The 27,671-nt window shown below is 43.7% G+C and overlaps 1 protein-coding gene across 1 annotated transcript; it reads right to left on the minus strand.

The window, feature by feature from the left end:
* Positions 1–402: 402 nt before the first annotated feature.
* Positions 403–23,762, minus strand: smarcc1a (SWI/SNF related BAF chromatin remodeling complex subunit C1a). The gene is made up of 28 exons (XM_084047726.1): positions 23,518–23,762; positions 21,041–21,160; positions 20,525–20,610; positions 20,005–20,086; positions 19,703–19,795; positions 19,470–19,539; positions 19,299–19,368; positions 18,661–18,736; positions 17,950–18,075; positions 17,488–17,606; positions 17,068–17,198; positions 16,508–16,567; positions 16,359–16,396; positions 15,944–16,065; positions 15,686–15,757; positions 15,169–15,282; positions 14,589–14,742; positions 14,280–14,390; positions 13,959–14,018; positions 13,216–13,474; positions 12,589–12,750; positions 10,939–10,994; positions 8,120–8,270; positions 7,218–7,393; positions 6,448–6,582; positions 3,496–3,772; positions 3,202–3,330; positions 403–2,921 (listed from the first exon to the last, which is right to left on the minus strand). The coding sequence occupies exons 1-28, from the start codon at positions 23,707–23,709 to the stop codon at positions 2,830–2,832; spliced, it is 3,333 nt and encodes a 1,110-aa protein (XP_083903852.1). The 5' UTR covers positions 23,710–23,762; the 3' UTR covers positions 403–2,829.
* Between the last annotated feature and the right edge of the window lie 3,909 nt (positions 23,763–27,671).

Genomic DNA, 27,671 nt, shown 5'->3' on the forward strand with positions numbered 1-27,671 from the left:
TGCACAAAACGAGTAAATTGATCTGAGGCAACCACTAAATATGGACTTATATCATGGCCACATAGTCCTAGTTATACAACCCACGGTTCAACCAAACTTCAACATTAAGACATGCTGAGTGAGACCTAGCCAGTTGAGTGTCAAAACAAAGGACTGGAATTGGACGGAAGTACTGCCCAAGGAAGTGTTTACATTCCAAGTCCATGAAACCTGTGTAGTGATTGGTCAAAAAGACAGTTTCCAAGGGAAGTACATACAACGTAAGTTCCGCCTTATAGACACACTCTGCATTAGGCCGTAACCAGGCTTTTCTCTTGAGAAAAGTATAGAAACTATAATATAGTCCTCAGGTAAGTTGGTTGGCCACTTAACTGACGAAATAAGCTCAAGCCCAGACATCAATCTCATACAAAAAAAGTTTATTCGACAGTGTGTCCAAGTCCCAACAGACCTGATTAAAAAAACAGACAAAAAACGAAACAAAAACAATTGCTACAAACTTCCAAAGAACTCAATCTACACAAAGTTTATTCTTAAAAATACATTAACCATAACACAAAAGTAGCAATAAAAGATAATATATGTTAAGTGGATTCTCGTCATTTTTGTATGATATATAAACAGCCTCAAAATATGTGGAATGGGGGACATGAGTGAGTGGATGAGATTGGGTGGATGAGAATGCATGTGTGTGTGTTTGTCGATGTATCTCTTTTTCTACCTGAAAGAATTGTGATGGGCCTGTCAGTGATGCAACGGTCATGTGGGCAGAAAAAGAAAAGGGACAGGGGGTTACTAGAGGTAGCAAAGGGGTGTGCCAAGAGGTAGCAGATAGCAAGAGGAAGAATTCTAGAAGAGGTAGCTAGCAGACAAAAAGAGGAAGAGGTAGCCAACAGATACTAACAAGGCAGGATTTAAGTATTTTTTTGGCCGTGGGCCATGATGTTTGTATGTGTGTGATACACGCAAACACACAATAAAACTCACCAGCCAACATGGCTTTTACCAAGCATCTAAGATGTTCAGAAGAGAATGGCATTTCTTAGATGTTGGTTGGTTACCGGCCAATGTGGTTTGTGAGAACAGACAAACATGCTGGGCAGCATTTAATTTCCCACCTTGACTAACAGTGTTAGCAAACAGGGCACGTAGTTAGTGTTTAAAAAGCAACGTGAACATGGTGGGGTGGGGCGAATGGTTGGAGTGGGGGTGAAAGCGAGGTAGGTAGCGCTAGGCATTAAAAAGGAGGGGTGGCAGCTAGTGGCTACATCATCAGCACCTAAAAACAGCTAGAAGCCCAGGCCACAGAGCTTTTCAATCACATCTCACTCTTGGAAAAAGAGCTATAAGGTCTGGGGGAGATTATGCCTGTGTGTTTGTGTACTTCTTCAGTGCATTGCGGCAGGGTCTGGCTAAGTTGGTGTGTAGTCTGCCCTCAGTGTGAGCATCCAGCTAGTATACTGCACTTGCATGAGAGTGTGTGAGTGTGTATGTGTTTTATAGTGACACGCCTGGCTAGCGGAGGCTCGGCGTGGGGAGGACTTATGGGGTTTGTGGGTGCTCCCCATCCATCGGTGGCCTGACCCATGAGACAGAGAGGCCAGGGAAGAGTGAGCAGTCATGTGAACAGTCATCAAACACCTCTCTGGCTCTCTTTCTCTCACACATACACACGCACGCACGCACACACACACACACACACACACACACACACACACACACACACACACACACACACACACACACACACACACACACACACACACACACACACACACACACACACACACACACACACACACACACACACACACACACACACACACACACTCGTCTACAGTGTATCATTTTAAGAGGAGCAAGAGGTAGATACTCAATAAGACCAGAGAGTGAGGGCAGCATCCCATCAGATAGAGGGGGCATGTGTGTGTCAGTTACAGACCATACACCTCATCTTCTAACTGGCCTTCAGGTCCGACTAGCTCCACCTGGTGTTTGGATAGGGAAAAAGCTGTGTGTGTGTGTGTGTGTGTGTGTGTGTGTGTGTGTGTGTGTGTGTGTGTGTGTACATGACATGAGGAAAGAGCTACAGTGTCATTTGACATAAGATACAACATCTAGAGGGGAAAGGTGAGAAAGGGTCATATTCAATCCCCTTATCTTGTTTCCTAAACCACTAAATAGAGTCATTCACTTGCCAGTATATCAGCGTGTATCTGGCCCCAACTGGGGAAATAACAGTGTTCTTTACTAGAATAGACGAGGAAAGCAGAGTTACAGCAACCTCGCCGGTGTGCCCTGAGGAAGTGTGTGTGTGTGTGTGTGTGTGTGTGTGTGTGTGTGTGTGTGTATGTGGGAGAGCGATACAGTTAGGATGACCCTTGCCAATGAGTCCTGAGTGTAAGTGTATGCAAGTATACGTTTTGTGTATCTGTGGGAGTTCTTTGAGAGTTGGGGTAAAAAATACCAAGCCAGTAGCAAAGGCCATCATTAGGGCTGAAGTTAAGAGATCTGAGCTTGTGTGTGTGTGTGTGTGTGTGTGTGTGTGTGTGTGTGTGTGTGTGTGTGTGTAGCATCTTGTACTGTAGTACAAGAAGCTGCAGTTTCAGAACCGCATTTCTAGGACCCTATATGAAAGTAAAACAAATGCTATTTGAAAATAGATAATAACTGATTCTCTCTGGTATGCAACTAAGACAGCGCCGAGCTGTGCCTGCCTTGTTTTCCATTGGCGTCATCTAGGGACCTAGAAACGTTGCCCTAGAAATGTGGTCCTGAAACTGCAGCCTCCTGTATTGCAGGAACATAGCACTACAGGGGGGGGGGGGGTTAGTTGTCAGCCACTCGTCCAACAGGGGGAGCTGGAGGGCCCACAGGAGCAGGAGGCATCGCATCAGGCTGTGCAGGTGCTGGGGCAGGGTCTAAGAATGAAAATATGCTGCTGTTAGAGTAGAGCAAAAAGCCATGTCCTTAAGTGAAGGCAAAAAGTGTATTTTGAAGAAAAATCTACTACTACTCTAGGTGGAAATGGGTGTCATAGCTGCCTGGTTAAAAGACGCTCAAGTCAGCGTCTGGCACGTATAGAATGTTTCACTAGGAAATACATCAGGATATGGAAATTAAATACTCTCAAAATACGATACGAGTTTGTCTTTAAATGTCACATACACACAGCAAACAAGTAGGAAGCGTTGTACTCACACATGCCGTTTGGAGCTCCAGGGTGGCGGGGGCCCATCATGGGAGGCATGCTGCCAGGCCCGGGGGGGCCACCAGGGGGTGGACCAGGCATCATGCGTCCAAGTATGGTCTGCCCGGGTCCCAATGGTCCTGCATACCAGAGAAATTATTGTAATTCAGACACGAGGGTTGAGGAGAGCAGGACACAATGAGCATGCATGTCTTTTCAAACCTTCCCTTCCACAGGGCAGTGCATAGGATCAAGCCATCTGCACATTTGATATTTTTTTTTATTTTTACTTTGGTGCCTCTCACCTGTCTGTCCCGTGTGGTGTTGTGCCATGGGGTGGTGCCCCATCGGAGGGAAACCAGCGTGCATCGCAGCAACGGGCGGGGGGCCTCCGTGGTGCATGCCCGGGGGAGGTGGTCCATGATGGGGACCAGGACCGGCAGGCTGCCCCTGGGCGGCAGCAGCGGCCGCAGCAGCGGCCTGCTGTTCCATCTGCTGACGGGCCTTCATCTCAGCATACTTCAGCTGCTCCATGTGGAAAGCCTGGCGCTCGGTCAGCAGCTGCTGCCTCTGCAGCTCCAACTAGGATCCAGCGAATGGATATGGTGAGAAGGGCGATAGACCGGCGAATAAATAGAAATGTAAATATAGGATGAGCCATGCGATTAGTTTTTCCTGATGGGAAGCTACCGTTTTGACTGCCTTTTCTTCACCTGACTTTATTGACGCACAAATAATACATGTGGAGAAATAATATACTTTCTTGTTTATTCCATTTGTATATGGATTCTTCAGTCAAACAAGCCAAATAAAACAGCTATATATAAAGAGAGCATCAAGGTGATAGACGAACCCAAGGCTCATTCCAAAACAGCAGGAGAGGGGAGAGAGAAGGGAGGAGAAATTCAAACAGTGTGCCATTACTGTACATGTGGGAAAAGAGAATAGTAAGGTGTGTGTGTATGAGAAAGGGGAAAAATATTCCCCCCGTTTGTAAGTTTGTGTACTTGACAAAGACGACGTGTGTGTTCAAGTGCTAAGAAGGATAGTGTTTTACAGCCTGTGGTAGCATAGCAAGCCTGGCCTCTCTTTCCACCTCTCTCCAGTGTTACAGAGGGTTTATGTAAAGCAGGGCCTGTTTTTCATGCACTATTTACAGCTGCTAAACTGGGCTACGCTCCCGCTGCCTCCACCATGAACAGAGTTTTACACTCTCGCTGCCGTCTCCAAGGACTTACCTAAACACACACACACACACACACACACACACACAGCTGAGGACCATTCATCTATCAGGTCGCAGTTTCACTTCTCTGGCTGTACAGCTACTTTTCACTGAAAACTGCTTCATTTGCATTACAGCTTTTTTTGTTTCCAAGAAAAGAAATTTATGTTCCCCTTCTCCAGAACTGCCATCTCTAATCTCTATGGGCCAGAACGGACAACACAGCCTTCCTTCCAACAGCTTGTATTTCAAATGCGGGGATCTCTCCCAGCCCCTAATTTTATAACACAATTAATCAGTTTGTATTCATTAGGTCTTTACAAAAGATATTGTACGATGGTACGATGTGCACCATTTTCTGTGTCACAAAAACATTGAATTAAGTAGATCTCAGGATCCATATGGGAACAGTGTGACTACAATGTGGATCTTGGACTTCATGTGGCCATCCTGTGATGTCAGTCATCTATGACAGGGGTTCTTTTGCCACGGATCGGCACAGTTCATGACATTTTCTCAGACCGGTGGGGTTAGTCAAGCATCAGGTGTGAAACTCGTACCAAAAAAGGTTGACTACTATTTATATATTTTATATATACTAGACCATACCCGGTCGGCGCAGCGCAGCCGTGGGGGGATATGCGCACATGATCTGGCAACCCGGGAGGCAGTTCGTCCCATAGCTGGGCAGCCCCGTAACCATGGCGACAGTGTTTGACACAAAAACGCTAATAAGAAGCTGAGATTTGATGAAATTGAAAAACGGGCTTCACAGTTGTGTTCAGATGGTAATGGTCAATGGCTGTGTGCAAAATCAGAGCAATTGGTCCAGCCAGTGAGGAGAAGCGGGTAGCTTCACCTACCACTACAGAGAGACAAACAGACAGAGGTTACTAGAATTATAGTAGGATATATATTTTATATATATATATATATATATATATATATATATATATATAATGTTACATCCTTCATTATATCCAGAAGAGGGCGATTACAATTTGTCTCAGAAATGACTGTGGACAGGTGAAAAACTGTAGCTAAACTTACTAAACTGACGCATTACTTTACCTGGGTTACACCTTCTGATGGTTTTACTTCAATGTCGACATGAAATGATAATTGTGCTAGTGTTTCAGTAGTGTGAGCGTGAAAATCTTGTATTGACAACGCTGCTCTACACTGGTTGAAAAGAGTAGAATAAAGATACCAAGGATTTGTTGTGATGTCACTGTCATGTTATTGTATTTGTACTGTATTGTATGTATTATTGATGAATTGAGTACTATGGACCACAATGGAAGAAAAGCCCCCTGGGGATTTTTGTTATCCTTTTACATTAACTTTGACTGTACAACCTGTGATGTTAAAAGCCTTGTTAAAGTACTCAATCAATCAATCAATGCAACAGTGAGCTGGAGCACGGAGCACGGACGTACACCATACACTCGAGGTTGGTTATACAGATACCAAGGATTGGTCGGTGATGTCACTGTCATGCGACAGAAATGTTCATATTCAGTATTGGCTGCGCATATTTGTACAATCCATAAACTAGGAATTCCCGGTGGCCTTTCGCCATAGTACATGTCCCACGGCCTGCCACCGGTCCGTGGACTGGAGGTTGGGAACCTCTGATCTATGATGTCAGTCTTCTATGACTCATCTATGACATATGACTCCACACATCTGGGCAAGGTTTCAGCCTGATCAGAGCCCCATTGACTTCCATTAGAGAAATAAAATTTAAAAATATTTCAAATAAATCACATGTGAATATTTGTGGGAGTACTTCTGTGGCCTACTCGCAGTGTGCAAAAGACATTTGGCACCGAGCAGTCCAGCGGTTTGTGAGGTTAGACACGCAGACAGACGAACGAAGATGGACGCGCCACACCGTAAAACATAAACCATAAAACATAAACCTTGCATTATATAAAATATGTCTTAAATAAGTTGACAGGGCGGTGTTGATGGTAATTATTACTTAGAAGTCAGTAATATTGCGGCATTGTGCCTTCCAAAGACTTACAGCCTCTTTCTCTCGGTCCATGATGGTCTCCAACTCCTCAAAGTGCCTCAGCTTGATCTCCAGCTTCTTCATCTGGGTCTCCACCAGCAGAGCCACCAGGGACTTGATCTTTCTCTCCTCCACCGCTGCCAGATGCTGCAGAGAGAGGCAGACATTTATAATCAATGTTTCAGGGAAGGTTTCATTCTGGATTTTAATCCAAATTGGAGTTGGATTCAGATTGAGATGCTGTAAAGACAGAACTCATTTTGTAGCATTCTTATTCCCAGTGGGGTTAAATCATGTTTATTTCTGCCTCAAATTGTGCATCAAATTGAGAAAGGCATTGAATTCATATCAACTACAAACAAAGTCGCTTGTAAAAGGCAGACTCTTTGAGATGTCATTGGGTTTCCATCTATGTCTACATAAATCTATTTAGAGTGTAATAAGGCTGGTGTGTTCTGCACACCACCCAAGCTCTCAGAGGTGCACACAAAGACATGACAACAAAGTCACTAAAACCTCCACACAGTAAAAGTGTAAACCACTTAAACCCTCTCGAGATTTAACCACTTGAACCCCAGCATCCCTATTCTGGGGGAACGTTCAGTAAAAATAGCAGATCTACAAGCTTGTAGATCGGCAATTTTTGGTAAAGAGCTTTGCTGTAGAGTTGAGAAGAACAAAAAAAAGTACAGCTGCAACTCAGGTCAGTTTCACTAAGTATAGCGGGTTTAAGTGGTTAACAGTGGTGGGCATTGTGCTGTCCAGGGTGGGTAGGACTTCACCTTGGCCTTGGTGGCGGCAGATGCCAGGGCAGCAGCAGCAGCAGTGGCGATGTTGCCCTCGCCGCCGACATCGAGTTCCAGCTTTTTCCTCTTGTCCTCTCCCTCCTCTGCCGATCCTTTCTCCTCCTTCTCCTGCTCCGACGTCGACGTTTCCATAGCCTCCTCCTTGTCTTTATCTGACGGGCAGAGGGAGCAGGGAGGTTAGCATTCGCATCATAGAGCGAGTATGAGGGGAGGAGGAAACCTTTCAGTGCGCACAAAATGACACATGCTACTGTGGGAAATCTGGGCATTTCATAGACGAAAATGTGTCATGCAACTTTTGCAGTTGCATGACACCATCAGACGACTAAGTATAAAATAGGACATTAATTTAAGAAGACAAAATATGGATGAACAAGTTTCTGAGCGACTCCTCTCATTACGGACACATTGGTGAACTGTGACGCTCACCCTTGAAAGGTTGTGCAGATACAAAGAGGACCTCATTTTCTAAGTGTATCCTTACAAGAGGCAGTGATGGAGGCTGCTAGAAGCAATGTTTAAGAAATACTGTTGCATGTCTCTACTTCTCTTTATTTCCATTCTATCTAGAATGCACAGCGCTGCCATTTTTTGTTTTAATTTAATACTGCAAAAAATGCTGAATCTGCTTAATAACTACTGTATCTTTTTTAAAGGACTCCATTTAAGGTCTCCATTATTTTCAGGTGGTCTTGACAAAACTATGGGTATTTTACCATCTCATTACATACTTTATTAACTTCAGCCCAGGTGATGGAAACAGCTTTTTCAAATACATTTTCTTTGCGATATTTGAAATATTATCTTCAAATGACATCCGCTTCAAATGTGTGTGACATTGAATGGAAACATTATGTATGGTCTTGGCTCCAGTGTACCTGCTGCTGCAGTCTTGTCTCCTCCCTCATTGTCTCCCTCCTCGCGCTCAGAGGTCTCAGTGCTCTCCTTCTTCACCTTCTCTCCTCCCTCCACCTTATCTGCCTTCTCTGCTGATTCACTGGGCTTCTCTGCCTCATCCTTAGACTCCGCCTGATGGACAAGCACACACACCCACACAGAAACGGATGAGACTGATGCACTTTAATAGTTGTAGGAAGGATCATGGTTGTAGTTGAGGATGCATTAGAGTTTGACAGAATACAGGCCCAGATTTGAGAGAAAGAGAGATTTTTTTTGGTCAATCTTATGTGTTGAGAAATGAGGGGCATAAAAAGCCAAAGAACAGAATGGGAGACATTGAAGATCTAATATTAATGGTAATATATGTTACCATATATACCACCGCACACAAGAAACAATACAATAGCAAAAAGTACAATACATTGCAACACAAAATAATTATCATCATCATTATTATTTATTTATGTATAGGATCAAATTGGTTGATAAAATACAGAAAGTGTAAATATAAAAATGATGTATTCACACTGGTTCTCAGCTCCACTTTCTTTGATTGCTGCTTTCAACGTTTTGATCTCAGACGATCAGGAATTTCTTGATGAAGATCGAAACATTGAAAGCAGCAATAAAAAGGTCGAGCTGAGAACCAGTGTTCGATTTTATTTTTATTGTTGATCTGTCGTTTATCCAGGACCTGGACTATAGATTGGATCTCTTGATCTCTTCTAAAATAGAGACTGTGGCCGGGGAATTTTAGGGCATTGTGGCCAATAGCCAAACCGTTCAGTTAAAGGTAGGGTAAGTGATTTTCTTTGGTTAAAATAAGTGTTAAATAGCTCTATATTCTGATAGTACTCATTGCTATAGAGTGTTTGTTCAGTAAAAGGAGTCTCCTTGTCTCTCCAGCTCTTTATAAAACAGAAAATGCATTTTCGTTTCAGTTTCATTTCCAATTTTATCCAATCAGGATAGAGGACTCAATCAGGATATAGATTAAACAAGTGAAATTGGAAGAGATGACACTAAGAAATGAGCAGACAAAATTGGAACTGGAACACTATAAAAATGAAGCTTAAAAATGGGTACTTTCTCCTGATTGGCTGAGATTTTGACACCTACCGGAAAATGTATTTTCTGTTTATTAAAGAGCTGGAGAAACGGGGAGACTCCTGTTACTGAACAAACACTCTCTAGCAATGATTACTATCAGAATATAGTGCTTTAACCTTTTAACAAAATACTTTTTGTTTTAACCAAAAATATCACTTAACCTACCTTTAACACATCGGGTGCCAGCATTTTTTCATAACAACTTACCGTGGGTGCCAGCATTCTCCCCATTGACTGCGCTTTGCTGTTTACAAGCAAATCCGTGCGTTACAAGCAAATCCACGCAAAAAAAAGCATCGATTCATGTTCTGCCATGAGCCTGGCTACAGGCTGGAACCATAACATTCCCCTCGCGGGTTACAACGGGGGGGGATGGTGCATCGAGCATGACCGTTTTTCCCCACAGGAAACAGATTCGGAGATATAGGCGTTTCAAAGTAGGAAATAGACAGGAAGCGGATGGGGGGAAAAAAAGTGTTTCCGGTGAGCGATCTGGCACTTCCTTCGCAGGATTACAATGGGTGCTCCCAGAGCTGCTCTAGCCCCGCCCGCGCGGAGAAAAACGAAAAAAACAAAAAGACTGAAATCACGGTTCGGCACCGAAGCTTCGGAACCGCCACTATGTAAACACACGGTTCAGACCGTGTTTGGCACCCGATGTGTTAACAGACCTGCTTGATTTCAATGAGTCACTTTTTGGTCAAGTCCCGGGAGGAGTACAAATGCGTGCACATTGCTAATGGGTACTAATGATGGAGCTATAAGCCACCACACCAACCCAGTGGAGCATAGTTAACTCCTGTTAATGTTAGCTAATGTTTTTACATTCACCCCCCGGGCCTCCTAAATAAAGGAACACAACCCTAATGAGAATGAGTGGAAAATGTATGTGAACAGGAAGCGAGGAACATTTGAAGAAAGAGAAATGGAGAGGTAAGGGCAGAGATGTTGCTAAAATCAAGAGAGAGGAAGGGGCAAAACGCTAGGGCAGGATTCCCAGTCATGTCTCAGGACACTAAAATCAAAGTGCACTAGGACAATGGTTCTCAATGTCAAGGACCCCCAAATTGACACTTATTAGCCCGTGGACCCCCATTTCAAAAGATATGCCAGGGACCCCCATAAGAGAAGATTTTTTACGGCTCTAGCAGTGATTCTCATTCAACCATTTTAATTTCAAGGACCCCCAGTTTGACATGCATTAGGGCTACAGACCCCCATTTAATGGCATTTCTATCACTTGGACCGCAATTTATATTGTAAAATCTATGTCAATTTAACTCTGAGAGTGTACAAATGTAACCAAATGGACCCGTACACTCTCAGAGTTACAGACCCATAAGGGTCCATTTGGTGCCTAATCTATCATTTAGCTGGGGACCCCCTGGAACTCCCTCAAGGACCCCTGGGGGTCCCCGGACCCCACTTTGAGAACCAATGCACTAGGAGCAACTCACTTCTTATCATTGCAATGAATGTAGTGGTGTCAACTCAAAGAAAATGAAAACATTTCATGATCTGGTGACCCAAAATAAAGTCATTAGGATATTTAGGACACATGAGAGTAGGATTACGATATAGTAAGATATTTTCTTAGAACTGGATTTGAAATTCTGGGTTTTTGAGGGGTTAGGGTCCCTGATGGTGACAGATGGCCCTCTAACAACAGTCTCTTGGGTGGTCTCACCTTATCGCCCTGCTGGGAGTCGGAGTCTGTGTCCGGCTTCTCGGGCTCTGGGGGCTCTGGAAGGACAAAGAAGGTAAACAGACAACATATCACAACAAATCCTTGTCTTACACGATGAAAACGGTGTGCACGAATGTGTGGGGTCAAGTTCAACTTAATTGCCACATGCAGTGAGGCATGATGAAATGAGGCTGTGCCCCAGGGCAAAACAAGTCAAACAATTATGATCAACGCAGAAGATACTTATATAAAAAAAGAAACATTCCATCTACACTACAAGGCTTTGGCAGTTATATGTATCATATTATAATATACTATGTAACAATAGATCAAGGATAGTTGCTGGTGTTAATACATACCATAACGGCATAACCCCTTAATTTAGCAATCTGATAGCTTGAAAATACACACTGTTAAACAGTCTATAAGGGAGGCAAGTCATGTAAAACCAGTGTTTCAACCTGTGTGTGTGTGTGTGTGTGAGAGCAACAGTCCATATATATATATGTCGGGTCCGCTGAGTGTTAAATCGTGTCATGGGTGCACTTGTGCATTCACAGAGTGTTTTAATATTGATCACCTCATGTGTTGGGTGAGTACTGCGGTGGGCAGTGAAAGCATTTAAAGCAGCTTATTGATTGTAAATGTGTTTACAGAATGCAGTAATTCAGGTGTAAGCAGATGCTAGAGAGAGACACTGAAAAGGGGGTGAGAAAGAGAAAGAGAGAGAGAGCTGACCCAGTTTTGAGCCCCTCCTCTCCTCTTGCCCCATCTGCCACTGCCGTGTTAATCCACCGGTTACCACGGCAGCCAGCCATGGTTAACGTACACATGCACACACATACACATGCAGTAACTGAACAAAGGTCCTGTATTGCCCCCAGTGGCCAAACTGAGACATATATGCACAGTAAAACCTTTATTTGTAGGGATGTCCGATATTATCGGCCTCCCGATATTATCGGCCGATATTAGCATAAAAATTGATATCGGGAAAATATCGGTATTGGTTTTTGAAAAAAAAAACATTTTTTTTTTTTTGGCTTTATAAATAAGTTACAGGAGTTCTTACTGTATATGGTGTGTGTGATATGAAATTTGAGCTTACCCTAATCACAATAATCCCCGCATATATCGGTATCGGTTGATATCGGTATCGGTAATTAAGAGTTGGGCAATATCGGTATATCGGTAAAAAAGCCAATATCGGACAACCCTATTTATTTGTGTCCAGAAGAAACAATGAGACAATTAACAAAAACTAGGGTGATGAATATCAGCAGAGACAACTTAAAATCTGCAATATGTCGATGAAAAAAAAAAAGGTGACTTTTGCCTGCTGTCTGAAAACATCCTGCATGTTCACTATAAAAGGCTGTAATATAGCTCTCTACTGCCATCCAGGGGCCAGATTCAAGAATACAGATGACAGAAGATCTTTTAAAATCTGTATTCCCTTACCAGGGGTGTCAAACAAATTTTAGGCCTGATTGTTCTAAATTCCTTTTCATGCGATCCAAACCAGTTGCTATGAATACAAAATGTTGGATGAATGTGTTATATGGGAGGTATATTTACTATTATAGCATGCCCAGTATTGTCCAGGGAATTGTAAACGAAGTGATTCTGATAACATTGTGTATTACTGACCGGTCTTCTCAGGCTCCTCGGGGGCAGTACCCGCGATGCCACTGCTCTCCAGGCCATAGGCAGGGTCTACCTTGCCAGTGCTCCTGGCAGCCTCCTGCACCTTTTTCACATGCGCCTCCACCAGCTCTGCTGGCACCTCCTCACGTACACGAGAGAACTCCTCTGAAAGAGGGATGGGATTTATCGATCAAACCTTTGAAACCTCTACTTAAGAAATGGACTCTCCCACATTGTATGCTAACCACAGTCATACCGTTACTAGGATTGCAGTAACCATATTAATATTTTCAGAATGAATTGATCCGTCAAAACAATTTTGTGAATTTCAAACATAAAATGGTGAAATGAGCTAACAAATAACAAAACAATGGTACATGCTCATCACAAGTTATCTGAACCAAAACAGATGTGAAATTACCCACTGCCTTTATCCAGCAGTCATAAACACAGTTTTATCGTTTAATTCTATAATATGGTATGACTAGAATACTATAAATAAGTCACAGGAATTTTCTCTACAATCATTAAACCAATTATTTAAATACAAAAATGTTGATCCATTGTGTTTGGATGGATTCATCTTTTCACCCCTAGCACAACACACTGACTGATTCTCCATGTCCTCACCTAGTGCCGCCTTAGCTGCAGCAGAGGCCACTCTGGGATCCACCACAGAGGCCAGGAAGGCCACAGTGCTCATGACAGGGTTGCCAGACTGACTGAAAGGAACCGGCTGGTAGGCCAGTGGTCCCAGTGAGGCCTCCGTGCTCTCCAGGTAGGGGTCCTCGATGGGCAGCCGCAGAAAGTGCAGGATGCACTCGTCTTGAGTTCGAGACCCCACGTGTTCCGACACCTTGTTCCAGTCGTCCTTGTACATCTCCAGCGCCTGAAGGGAGTGAAGATAACAACATTATGTGATGCGGTGGGCAGTTTCTTGGATCTGGCCTCACATGGGGGACAGCTGGAGAAACTGGCCCAGGACAGGGATGCCTAGAGAGTACTTGTTTGTGGCCTATGCCCAAAGTTGAGCTATAGGCGTAAGTAAGTGGGCAGTTTTATATAAAGGGATAGAAAAAATATGTGTGGGTGGCCCCTGTGAGAAGCAAGTCACTAACCATGTAGAGATATACAGTATATTGTAGGAATGCATGGGGGATGAAGGAATAATAGGGGTGAGGTGAACGAAGAGATAAAGGGAACAGAGGATGGAGGAAAGAGAGATTCAAGACAGAAACATTATGGAAGGAGGAAGAGCAGTGGCAACCATCTTGTGTGGTTATTCATAGGTACGTCTTAGTGCAGGAATAGACTTGGTTTCAGAGCTCACTGGGCCAATATTAGGTCAGAAGTAGTAGGTTTGTGGGACTCACCTCCAGCAGCAGTAGAGTTTCCTGCTCAGTCCATTCCCTTGTGGCATTTGCACCTTTACTCTGTGGAGACCGACATTAAAACACATTCAATATCAACCCATGTTGAATAATGTTTCTTCTCACTTAAAAAATAATTCATTCAAAGGTGCTTAGAGGCTATACATACTGTTGCCCGAAAAAGGGATGTATGGTATTTTACATTTCATTATTCATCTGATGAATCCCCAAATTCCCCTCACAAGCCTCTGGGGGTCTCAAGACACACACACACACACACACACACACACACACAAAATAGTGGGACAATATTTAAATCTTTACCTTGGTATTTTTCTTTGAATAAAGATCTGTGCGCAAGCCAAAGTTCTGCAGGTCAGTGGGCTTGTCTTTGCCTTTCTCTGGGAAGTTGAGCATCTGCTGGCCAGGGGGGATCTAAACAAAAGACAAATGACATTATTATTAGCCTATGGTTCTCCATCTCTTCTCTCCCTCCCCTATTCCTCGTTCCATTTCTGTCATCGTCTATTCTGAGGGGGTCTCTCTTGTGACCCTCTCCTCTCTCTCTCCCTCCTTCTGTTTTCCTTTACAGACCTGCCATCGTATCGTGTCTCTGTCTCCGTGTGTTCTTACCTGTGGTGGTCGGTGGTGCATGGGCATAAGGCCGGAGGGAGTGTCAGCCAGCACATTGAAGTGGGGGGTGGGCGGGGGTCCCATGGGCAGAGGCCGGCTCTCAGAGTCCACCTGGTAGTTCACAAGACCCCACTGCTCCAGGAAGGCATGAACCCTGACAGAGGTTACAGTGTTTTTAACAATTATTGTAGTGGCATCATGACGATACAGCCAGCCTTCCTGCTGCTAATTTTACACGATTAAGGAATAGTTAAAAATAAAACAACGTTTTGTGTTCTCACCAAGCAGTGTATGAACGTGCAATTGCTTGGCTTCAGACTATTTTGATTATGGTGTATTTGTTTGGACTTCTCATCCATGACTTAAATTGTTTTATGTCTGCAGCAAACTTTTGACAGCAACATGAATGTGTTTGTGTTGTGTGGACAAAACTTCAACCACACATCGAATGGTATGAGGATGAGTAGATAATGACACAGTTTACCTTTTGGGCCAAGTATTCCTTTAACATTAGTGACCTCAGAACCTACAGGGTACATTGGGCAAGGTAAGGGATTTGAACACTGCACCACCAGCTCACCTCATGACTGCACACACATCTCCAGTTAGGTTCCTTCGGCAGGAGGTGGAGGTGAGGTACTCTTGTGGGTTCAGACGGTAGGTGTCTATCATGAAGTTACGATAGGCCAGGTAGCTGTTGGGGAACAGAGCAAAACAACAGGGTTGTCAGGGTAATAACACACCAACGTAGATATCAAAGTAAAAAAAATGAATTTAAATTACAAAAACGCAAATGGCAAATGGACTGCATTTATATAGCGACTTTGTCCAAAGCACTTAATGTATTTCACATTCACCCATTCACACACCGACGGCAGAGGAAACCATCAAGGTACCAACATGCTCATCGGGAGGGGGGTTCCGTGTCTTGCTAAAGGACACTTTGACACGCAGCCAGGAGGAGCTGGGGATCAAACCGATTCCAAGATGGCCACTCTACCTCCTGAGCCACTGTCGCTTAAAATGGCTTGTGTGTTTGTCCATGAGGTCTTGTTTGTGTGCATGGATGTGTGTGCGCTCAAGTGCACTAGACTCACATTTCTGGAGATTTTGACTTATTCTTTCCGTTGAAAAACTCGGGTAGGGCTCGCCTCTCAATCTCATGAATACTAGAGGGTAGAAGAACAAAATGAATATATAATTCTCACACAAAAACAAAAGCGATTGATTTGCCAGGTAAAATCACTATAGCCTTTAGCTGAAAAATAAGGAAGTTATATTTCCTGCCATGGGAAAACACTGACTGTAGTTATAAAGGGTCTGTGTCACATGAGTCGTTAGAGGTCTGCACTCACCAGTTGTAGTCGAACCAGGCAGCGTAGCTGGGAATGATGATGTGGTGGGTTTGTTCCGTCACGTTGTCCTCTCCAGAGTCAATGAGGCGGTTGACCTCTGCCTTGCCCTGCTCCTCGTCCTCCTGCCAGAGACAAAACTGAATCAGGGACATTCGAGTACTCACATTCTGGAAGGTACCAAAGGACTTCTGATTAGATACCCTCAAAGTGATGCTTTAATTTAAATTTTAGAAAGCCCATCACAGACTTGCTATGTGAGACATCAGCTATGTTATATACTGTTAAATATTCATGAGGTTTTGGTGCTTCACTTCAGACCTGACAGCTCTGTGCGTATTGAAATCTTACCTTGCCGATGGGTAAAAACAAAACAAAAACATTTATGATGAAAACAGAAGAAAGACCTATCCCTTACCTTGCCACCTGACAGCACAGAGTCATCCTCCATATCATCTGGTAGAAAACAAAACATTTCCATTGTTGTTAACGTTATGTGACCTTGTTCAGAACCAATATCCGGAACTTCAGCAGATCAAGTCTGAATCTAAATCAAAAAGCATTTACCCAAATCAGCCACATTCCCTCCTTTCACTGGAGTGTGTTCACTGTCTTTCTTTGAATTCACTGCAGATGAGAAGAAAATAAAAGGATTAGGTGAGGAGGCACAGAGACAACAGAGCCAGGGGAAAAAAATAACCAACACGGTTTTGTTTGTCTGCAGGCAGGGAGGCATTATCTTGCACTCTGAGGTTTCAAAAGAAGACAGCAAATTACGAGTGGTAAGAAGGACGTGGGGATAGATTGGACAAAAAGTGGGACATCACAGATGGGACGTGATCTAGAAACCGTTTTCACTTTTTGATTTGAGACATCTTTCAGGGTATATCAAGGTAGAGCCTAGTACTGAACTCTGATTGAACATCCCTGACGGCCATTTTCCTGATTTCTAGGGTGGAACATAGAAGTGAAGTGTGTGTCTGTGTCTGTGTTGACTGCTGTTTCTCAAGCAGAGTGGATTTTTATGTCAGTGTCCTTATCCCAGCATATGAAAGATACAATGAAACAGACAAGAAAATAATGAAATAAATTATGTATATATAAATAAAAGCCTATTGGTGTTGTACCGTTCTTGCTCGGTGTGACCTCCTCCATGCCTGGGACAGAGGAAGGGTCATCCATGTCCTTAGTCAGGTCCTCCTCTGTGTCGTCATCCTCGCCTCGGTGGCCGCGGCGCTTCCAGTGTGGCCCTGTGTTCCTACAACACAGAAAAAGAGAGAAAAGAGAGGGACAAATGTCAGCTCCAGGAGATTCAACAGTCAGTGAAAAATACCGATCATATTAGATATATTTTTATATAAGTTGTATGATATAAATGGCAATTATTCTACAGTAATAAATGCACATAACATAATTCACTCATCATGGTGAATTATATTTATTTTCCCATCTACATATTGATAAAGATATATTTATTTGTCCCCTATTGTGTTTTATGTCTTCATGTGTGTTTAATCGCTTGCCAAATAAGAAAGTGACACCCTTACCCCTTCTTGCCTCCCTTCTTGCGGGACTCAACGGGGGTGCTGGGTGGCGAGGGTGAGCGCCTCCTCTTCTTGCCAGCTGAGTTGGCCTTGCGCTCCTTGCGATCGGGTGTACGGGAAGACTGATCAGACAAACCCCACGTGGCACAGAGAGCGAGGGATGGAGGATGGGAGAGAGAGAGAGAGAGAGAGAGAGAGAAAGAGCCAGAGAATGAGAGAATGGAACGATTGCACACACGAGGTCGGGATTGAGGGGGAGAGAAGGAGAGCAGGGACAGGAGGAGGGATGCGGTGGTGGGGAGAAGACGGGAGGTAGGAGAGCGAGAGCGAGGAAAGGATGGGTGACAAACGGACGTGTGGAAAGACATACAGACAGAGGAGGCAGAGTGCAATCTACAAGGCATACTCAAGCCTTGTGGATAGACTCGACTAAACTTCAAACACACACACACACACGCATCCTACCTCTTCCTCCCGAGGGAATATTTTCTGACGGAAGCTGACTGGTTTCTTGTTCTCATCCACTTCGTAGTCTTCTTCATTCATCCACTCGTTGAAGTTATCTGTATCCTGCACCCACTTAGCATGTACCTGTGAGGGAGTAGACAGAGAGAGAGGAGCTCTATCATCGATGTCCACTGGGTACCCGTGAGCATTAAGCCCAACTTTGCTGTAGGACTGTCACTCACCAAAAATAACCGATATTCAGTGACAGGCGTGGTCATATGACAAAGTATAAATTAACCATTAGCTTATATTAGGGCTGCACAATAATGGCTTACAGGATAATCATGATCATTTCACTTCATACTGTAATAACGAACGATTATTAATCATGATAATTGATCATGATGCTCTTTGGTGGTAAAGTATGTTTTTATACTTTTCTTAATGTCTTTGTTGCTCATTGTGTTTGATCTGTGCCACATCTTTGGTGATGTGGTATGTCATGGCCTCCATAGTTTTATTGTGCCTCTGATGTGGTTTTATGTTGAGTTGGCTACCAAAGAGGCTGAGACAGTAAGACGTAAAATAAGTTTAACTGGGTGGCTCCAGGGTATTTATTTGTGTGTGCCAAATAATATGAATTCAAAGCAGGGTATTACAGACAGCACTACATCTGATCTAAATGTTAACAGGGTTCCCTATCTTGCAGTATCACTGGTGCTGGCTCACCTTCCAGGGCTTCTCTGAGCTGTGAGAATCTTCTATATCGGCGTCCACTTCGCTGGCAGAAACCCAGGTGTCATAACTAGCCAGGCAGACAACAGTCACAGGTTAGTGCTGAGCACAGAGTGAACCAATGTGCAGGAAAAGTAGTAGACTGAACATGCACAGCAAAAAAAAGCCCTGCCCCTTCAGACTAAGAAGCCATCTGACAGAACCTGTGCCTTTTCACTATACAGTATTTCTGCATTACAAGGCTTCATTCTAGCCATTTCACCTTCTTCTGACACATAAGTGAAATGTGTCAAAGTTTACATAGATAGGGAAAGAGAAAGAACAGCCGCACACTCGCAGCTCTGATGCAAATGTATTAATGTAAACTAACAAATAGACCACATTGTCTTCATCAGGTTTAAATAAATGCATTTATTTTGCATCAGAGCAATGAGTGTGCTGTGCGGCTGCTCTTTCTCTCCTCCCATGTCTCTTTCCCAGGCCAACACCTTTCCGTTTTTACAAACATTTGTCTGCAGTTGCTTCAGAAGTAAAACATAAATAAAAAAGTAAATGAAGTGCTACAGCATTGTGTGTTTCTCCTACTCAACACTACATATCTGTTTAGCTATTTAAGGACAGTCCATGCTCACCTGTCTGGGTACATGCCCCAGTGGACCAGCACCTGCTTGTCTTTTCGCATGACAGGGCGCAACCACTCGTCTGCCAACACACACAAGCAGGAACACAGTTATAAACTCAGACACATAATGACTCAAGGGCTAACAGCATAAATAAGTACAAAAAAAACCATGCTAATTTACCATCTTCTTGCTGGGAGGGAGAGGGGTAGATGTGGTGGGTGGCCTTGGATTTATCCTCAGTGATGGAGCCCTGAAAAGAGGGAACACAGAGGGGAGGCATTGGAGAAAAAGAAAGGAAAAAAGTGATGTAACATCAAGAGATGACAGCTGGTGAAAAGCCAGTGTAAGTAGAGCAGCAGTCCAGACAGTCCTCTCCTGGGTTGGTTGGTTGGATTCAGTTAGGAAGCACTCACCTGGTGTCTCTTGATGATATCTTTGAGCTTATTGGCCTGTTTCTGTTCAATGTCCGATGACAGGTACACAGTGGGCCGAGTCAGACAATTATTCTGCAGGCAAGAACAACTAGGTTAGAATGGGCTACAAGGCATATATATAAAGCGTGTGTGTGTGTGTGTGTGTGTGTGTGTGTGTACACACACACACACACACACACACACACACACACACACACACACACACACACACACACACACACACAATACCAGTGTACACAAAAGTATAAATAGAATTTATTTTGACTTGTTCATAGCTATACCTGGACCAGAGTCTTCTCTACATTTAAGAACATCTCCACATTTCTGTCCATCCGAGAAGGGTTCTGTAGGTCAAACCGGCGCCTGGTCAAGGAGGACACAGCACAAAATGTATAAATAAATAACAAATATCAGATGTGGGGGAACCCCCCCCAACATGATTCTTGCGATTTGATTTTAAGTTACTAGGTCTTGTTTTGGCTATCAATGACTATGATTTCAGATGTCTTTTGTAAATAGGAAATTTGGTGTTATTAGTATTACTCCTCTAAAAGATTGCTACATTGACCAGAAGCCAAGCTTGATGTAGAACATTTCCTCTGAAATATCTAAAACACCAACAACATCAACCTTTCCAGACAATTTATATGACTTTCAAATGTTCCACGAGCATGGGAATCCTGTAGGAAGACAGCTACAACTGTGCAATGATACATGTCAGGACTCTATGAGGGTGCAAGGCAATGGGACAGGTGGTTCTGTCAACTTCAGTTGAACGGATGGTATAAAGACCAGACTCACCAGCCCTGCTCGCTCTTGAACTTGTAGGCGGAGCCGAGGATGTGACAGAGAGCGCCAGCTGATTTGAAATCCAGGAAAGTCTTGGCCTAAAGGAGGAGAGTGAGTGAGTGGGAGACGACATTTGGGCAAGTATGACAGTGTACTTAATACATATATAAAGAGTGATGCAAAGGCAGTATGGTGCTGCTATGTGGATGTACTTGTATTAATAGTGCTTACTCTGCTTACTATGATTTGGACTTGTCAGTCACACTGGATAAAAGCATCTGCTAATTGCCTAAGTTTTAAGCGTAATTGAAAATGTTATAGGTTAGAGGACTTGCAAATGTAATGTCTTCCCAGGTATAATGATTAGTAATTGTGTGAGTGTGTGTGTGTGTGTGTGTGTGTGTGTGTGTGTGTGTGTGTGTGTGTGTGTGTGTGTGTGTGTGTGTGTGTGTGTGTGTGTGTGTGTGTGTGTGTGTGTGTGTGTGTGTGTGTGTGTGTGTGTGTGTGTGTGTCCATCCATGTCCTCACAGGTAGCTTGGTGAGGGCAGGGTTGTTGACCCTGCGTCCGAAGGAGTCTTCCTGGAACTGCAGTAGCTGCACAACCAGGCCAGCCAGGGACTTACTGGAGGGAGAGTCATTCTGGACATACTGGAACAAGACAAACAACAGCGTTGACAGAGCTGTCAGTCATTGATTCGTTCATAATATTAAGAGTGGAATCGGATATAGAGATGTACAGTATGATGGAACATCAGACATGTTACACAGAGGGGGTCTCAGGATGTTATGGCGTTAAGGATTAGTGCATGTTTCACTGAACGGTAGTGTTTTCTATGTCTTCTCCAGTTAGTTGACAGCAGGACGGCACAATATGGCAATAATATCAATTGACCTATTGGATGTTGTTATGGTAGTATGACGTAACACATACCATATGAAAGTCTTCCATTCACATTTTCATCCACATTATTCATTTTGGGTTGATTATCCATTTTGGCCAACCTTCTCTATTTATGTTTATACCATGCATGACCATGATTGGAACATTGCATGTGTATGCAGTGGATTGCATCTGGGATAAGGTCCGTAATTCTGACATATTGCAGCACTTTGCAGTCTGCATATTGCACAAGTTCATATTGCAATTAAAGTTAAACAAAAGTATACATCATGCAGACCTAGTTGTAAGATAACGTCCACTTCCCTCCATTCCCTAAGTTTAACAGGAAGCATTAAGCCTGCAGTCACATTATATCACCATTCAGACATAAATCTGGATGGTGACTGTTTAAAACTTGAAATGCTCTCAGTATTATTCTACCTAGAACTGCTATGGCATAATCTATTTCTCCTGTACTGGCAGATGCTTAAAAAAGTGAAAGACATTTTGTTGAAATGGTCTGTCGATGACACTAGAGAGAAAAAGTGGTTTGCTCGCCAGAAAGTCTATTTATAACAAGGACAATGTCAAGGAGAGCCACATCCAGCCTTGAATGAATCCACATACTGTACATGCATACACTGACACTCACACACACACACACACACACACACACACACACACCTCTCCTGTGAAACGATAATCACGTTGTCCTTTTTTGGTTGGCTTGGCTAACTTAACTTGTGATTATATCAATGCTTACAATATCCAATTACACGTCAACTGTCTTTTTTTTTTTAAGTGTCACTCTTCAATCATGCTAAAGTATCAATGCATTGTCATCTTCACTTGAACATTATGATAATATTCAAATAAAGTATTTCTGTGTGTGGAGTTTACTATCAAAACAATGCTAATCAGAGACAGGGTGCATTCTTTGTTTGACAAGGCAGCACACTTCACTGCCTAGCGCGCACTGTGTGAGAGAGAAGCTTTGTTGACAATAACAGTAGCGCCTTGAAGATCAAGAGACGCTTCTTCCCTGAGAAATCCAGCTATAAGTGTTTTTCTACACATCATTCAAGAATGTAAGCCACGTTGTCTGACGTTAATAACAACAGTTGTTTCACGTTATATGCATCGGGTCCCATGATGAGCACCACCATTAGTTTTGTTCGGTCCTCAAGTCAATGCTACTGGCCGTCACGAGGATACATTTCAATCGTTTATTGACAAGAAAGTTAAGATGAATTTAGCTTAACCATCCAGGCACTGTGTGTGTAGATACAATCGTTCAGCTGTAAACATTAGCCCACATGATGAATATTCATCTACTGGCTCGTTGGTTAGCTTATGTGTTAGCAAAATGCTAGCAGGTTTCAGCCAGGATCTATCTAAGAAAAGTCAAATTCCTTGGCAGGTATTTGTCTGCATGCGGACGCGTGCTTTGGTACAGAACACAACACAGAACCTGCCCGTCTGGCTAGATGGACAACAACCTGCATTTTCTGCAATCGTTTGATTAGATTGTCCAAGACCAAGCTAAAAGCTAGCATCCCATTGTGCACGGGGACGCGGGCCTTCATTGAAATAAATGTTGCCAGATTGTCCGAGTGAAATAAGCAACCAGGTCTATGAAAACAAGCCCAAAAGAAGCAACTAATAGCAGATCTACAAGCTCACAACGCGTCGCGATTGTGATCTTATATATTTGCTATTTTCAAAGAAAAATCTTGGGGGAAAAGTGGAAATTTAGGAATATCTTCAAATCTACAAAATCTTGTGGGGGGAGAAAATATTTTCAGAAGGTTGGGTCTACAAATATACTAATTTGGGGGTCTTTGACATGAAAATGTTTGAGAACCACCGGTTAAAACAACAAAGCCTAAATAAGCAACTACACTTTAGAGTCAGGGCTAGAATCAAGGCCAAATAAGCAACTACACTTTAAAAACAAGCCCAAACAAGCAACTAGACTTTAAAAGCAAGCCCAAATAAGCAACTACACTTCAGAAACAAGTCCAAAAAAACTCGCAACCACTAATATTTACAAGCAACTTTACAGAAAAAGAAGCCCCGAAGTCGCTTATAATAAGCGGACATGGCAACACCGATGGAGGGCTACCTTTTTGTAGTGCTTGCCGATCCACGACCTCACGCTCTCCAGCTGAGACACGGTCTCCGAGCTCTCCCAGAACTTAGAGGACGGGCCGCCGTCTTTCTTCCGTCCCACCGCGGTGCTACCACCGCCCGGTGGGCCGGTGGTCGCCGGTCCTCCCGAGCCCGCTCCGCCTGCTGTGGCTGCCGTCGTCGCCATTGTGTTTCGTCCACTGCGTTTTGCTCTTTCTCCTCCACGGCGTCCCTCACCGTGCAAGTTTTCGAATGGTACTGCGCAGCCGCAGACATGTTGATCACGGAGACGTTAGGTCTGGCTACGCGAGATTACCGAGAGCACGTGGTCGTGGTTCTCTTCAACGTTTTCCAGGCCAAGGACCCCCTACCCTAGCTGAGAGAGAGCAGAAGCAGGTGCCAGGGACCCCCACTATATTGTATAAAATTGTGTTGCAGATTCAACTTTTTTTAAACATAGATAGTTGGATTCATGCTAATGTGTATTTTCAGATAGTTAACCTTAAACTCTCGATGTATTTAGTCAACTTGATGGCTCTGTACTTGGTCTGCTCTTTTTTTTAAAAACCTCTACACCAAGTCTCAGAAAATAGCTGCTGCAAGGCGCTGTGAGCTTGTAGATCTGCTATTTTCATCTAATGTTCCCCTCCACACAAAGATTTGGGGGACCCCCTGTAGTAACTCTGAGGACCCCCTAGGGATCCTGGACCCCCTGTTGAAGATCCCTGCTCTAAAGTGTGGGTCCGGGGTCCCCAGCTAAATTGTTGAGGAACCAAATGGACCTTTACTTTATTGATCTGTAACTCCGAGAGTGTCCAAATGGAACCAAATGGGTCGACCTTGAAATGTAAAAAGTTTGAGAATCACTACAGATGCAGATTCAACTTTATTGTCATCACATCACAGGTTTAGTAATCACTCAAGAACAGATTCAGAGCTACGCTACTCGTCGGGAGCATTGGCCTACAAGTGGGCGTGCCTTCAGATCAGGAAGCAGGCCGCGCTTTACCCAATCAAATGTAGTGGGCGGGATTTACATCTGTGCGTTCGCTTCCCACTGGAAACAAACGCAAACTCATTTAACAATAGCATCCTCTGAGCCGACAAAACCACGGAAAGTTAGTAACATTTTAACTTGTTCTTTCATCATAAAAACAAGTGGGCTTATAACCAAAACGATCCATGTTCTTTGGGAGAAATGGTGTTAGTGTTCCGTGGAGAAATATTGTTAGTGGGAATGAAAACATAGGCGCACCACGGGAAGTGGAGGGCTGAGGGCAGAGACCAAACGCCAGTTTCCAGTCATCGTCGGAGTCAAATGCAAAGGTAGAAAACTGCAGAGGGCTCTGTTTTTCCCTTTTCTTTGACGATGGGTTCCCAGATTGCAGGTTTAGATCTCTAAAGAAAAGTGGGTGAAGATCTTTCATATATACGCTCCCATCATTAAGCAGTTTGAACAAATGGTTAAAAGAATAGAGAAAGAATGAAACAGGGATAAGTCAAATATTCCTAATATGAAATATTGACATAAGGTGCATGGTTACAATACTTTAAAAATAGCTATCCACAAGTTTCCTAGGGCGTTGTGGGCATCACTTCCTGTCGATTTTATCAGGTATCAGGGATCAAATCGACAGGAAGTGATGCCCACAACGCCCTAGGAAACTTGTGGATAGCAATTAAAATAGCAATAAACACTAGAAAAGGTGCCCACAGGTTATTGTGGGCCAGCAATGTTCGGAATTCGACAATCAGGATGGAATATGAAAAATCGGACAGATCCGTCTTGATCACTTGACTATAGAGATAATGTGTACTGATTTGCGTGATGTTTGGACACAGAATTGTTTTGCTAAAATCGGCATCCTAGTGGCGCTATAATAGGGCAATTTTAAAATGGTGGCATTTGTTCCTCAACGTATTGCGAATCTGCGTGCAAAGCGCAGCGCTCCGACGTTTCCAATGCTAAACCCGAACCAAACCCGCACCCTAACCCTAACCGCACGCGGATGCCACATAGTCGGAGAAAAGGTCTGTCGGATTAACGCATGCCTCCCATCGGGCGCTGCGTTCATGATTTGCGGCATTTTGTTCAAAACGGCCACCCCTGCAAACCTTAGGTGTCAATCTTAGCCAATCAGGATGGAATATGAAAAATCAAACAGATCCGTCTTGATCACATGGCTATTGAGATCATGTGTACCGATTTGCGTGAAAGTTGGATTGATTTTTGATTGATTGACATTTTTATTAGGCAAAAAGAATGTAAAACAACACAGTTACATTTATAATGCTTTTGTCTAAAAGGTCCGGCCAAAAAAGTCCTTGCGGGCTTGTTTCCATTGGGGTCCTTGATAAAATCTGAAGAAGTAATATCAAACATTGCTTTACATAAGCTATAAAAGGCAGATGTGAAAAATGAAGGGCAGATGTTTGGACATAATCTGTAGGAGTACTGTCCAAAAATGCTTTTTGCACAAATCGTCCTCCTAGTGGCGTTATAACAGGCCCATGTGAAAAATGTTGGGCAGAGATTCTGCTCTGGCATTCAGGGCACCGGGAGTGTGCGCGCACTGTTTTGCTGCCATCAAGCCAGTGGTGTGTTCTACCGTCAGATGCTGTGTACGGCGTATACCTTGAGATTTTTTTTCGTCGCTACCGTATACCTTCAAAAACTGTTTCATCCATTGAAAGCGCGAGAGCGTATACCCACGACCACGCGCATCGTATCGTATAGCGTATACCTTCCGAAAAAAACTAGAACACAACACTGCATCAAGCCAATGGAGCCAGAAATTAGCTGTCCACAGACAGAACTAGAAAAAGTGCTCCTCGGAGCACAAGTCTCCGCCAGGCCAGGTAGGTTATTGTGGCCTACTGGTGTCGCTATAATAGGCCAATGTGAAAAGGGTGCCATTTCTTCTTAGGCCTTTCACCGCAATCGGACACTGCATTCAAGATTTAAGGCATTTTGTTCCAAAAATGTGTTTTGCTAAATTAGACCTGTTGGTGGCGCTATAACAGGCCAATGCGAAAAGGGTGGCATAGTGGGAAAGTGCGTGCAAAATTTCATGGAAAACGCACTCGTTCAAAACGAACCTATCCTGCAAACTTTGGAAGCCAATGTTAGCCAATCATGGTGGAATATGGAAAATCGGACAGATCCGTGTTGATCACATGACTATAGAGATACCGTGTATCGATTTGCGTATTTTTTGGACAAAATCTGTAGGAGCAATATCAAAAAATGTGTTTTGCAAAAGTCGGCCTCATGGTGGCGCTATGATAGGCTGATCTGAAAAATGTAAGGCAGAGGTTCTGCTGTGGCATCCAGGGAGTGTGTGTGCGCAGTTTCACAGCGACCATGCCAACTGTGGAAGAGATTAGTTAGTCGCAGACAGAAGGATGGACGAACGGACGGACAGGGGGCAAAACATACTCTCTCGCCATGCCTTTCGGCCTGGCGGAGACAATGAGGCATTAACCATTGCTGAAGCTGGGCCGTTACTGTTCCTTCTATTCATTAACGACATAAATGCTGCCTGTAACTGCAAACTGTTCCTGTTCGCTGATGACTCGGCACTCCTGATCTCGGGTGAGGACAAGTTGCAAGTTGAGGAAGCTCTCAGCTCTGAACTCTCAAAAATCCGTACCTGGCTTACCGATAACAAACTGTCACTACACCTTGGGAAAACTGAATCCATTTTCTTTTGGACCAAACATTCCCTCAGTAAAATGAAGGTAAATTACTTCAAGGTCAAAGTCGATGACACAATCATCACTAGCAAAGAAGAGATTACCTATTTGGGATGTATTCTTGACAAATACCTGACAGGTGAAAGCATGGCAACGAAGGTGGTCAAAAGAGTACACCAGAGAACCAGATTTATGGGCAGAGTTTCCTCTTTTGTCAACCCCCAGGCCCTCAGGACCCTCTCAGGGGCCCTGATTCATCCCCTTTTTGACTATGCTTGCTCCTCTTGGTACTCCAACACCTCAGTGTCACTGAAGACTAAGCTTCAAACCTCCCAAAACAAACTGATTCGACTACTTCTCGGACTAGGGCCCATGACCCACCTCTCTCCCACTCACTTTGCCAGCCTAGGCTGGCTCAGGGTGGAAGACAAGGTTAAACAACTAAAATGGGAC

The sequence above is a fragment of the Gymnoscopelus microlampas genome (assembly GCF_963454915.1).
Source record: "Gymnoscopelus microlampas genome assembly, chromosome: 3".
Taxonomy (NCBI): Eukaryota; Metazoa; Chordata; class Actinopteri; order Myctophiformes; family Myctophidae; genus Gymnoscopelus; species Gymnoscopelus microlampas.

Excerpts from the sequence above, each read along its gene's own strand:
- smarcc1a (XM_084047726.1), bottom strand. The coding sequence starts at position 23,709 with ATGGCGACGACGGCAGCCACAGCAGGCGGAGCGGGCTCGGGAGGACCG. Across the intron at positions 14,019-14,279 it reads ATTCAAAGAAAAATACCAAG|AGTAAAGGTGCAAATGCCAC; the intron begins GTAAAGATTTAA and ends CGGTCTCCACAG. Across the intron at positions 2,922-3,201 it reads TGGAGCTCCAAACGGCATGT|ACCCTGCCCCAGCACCTGCA; the intron begins GTGAGTACAACG and ends TTTCATTCTTAG.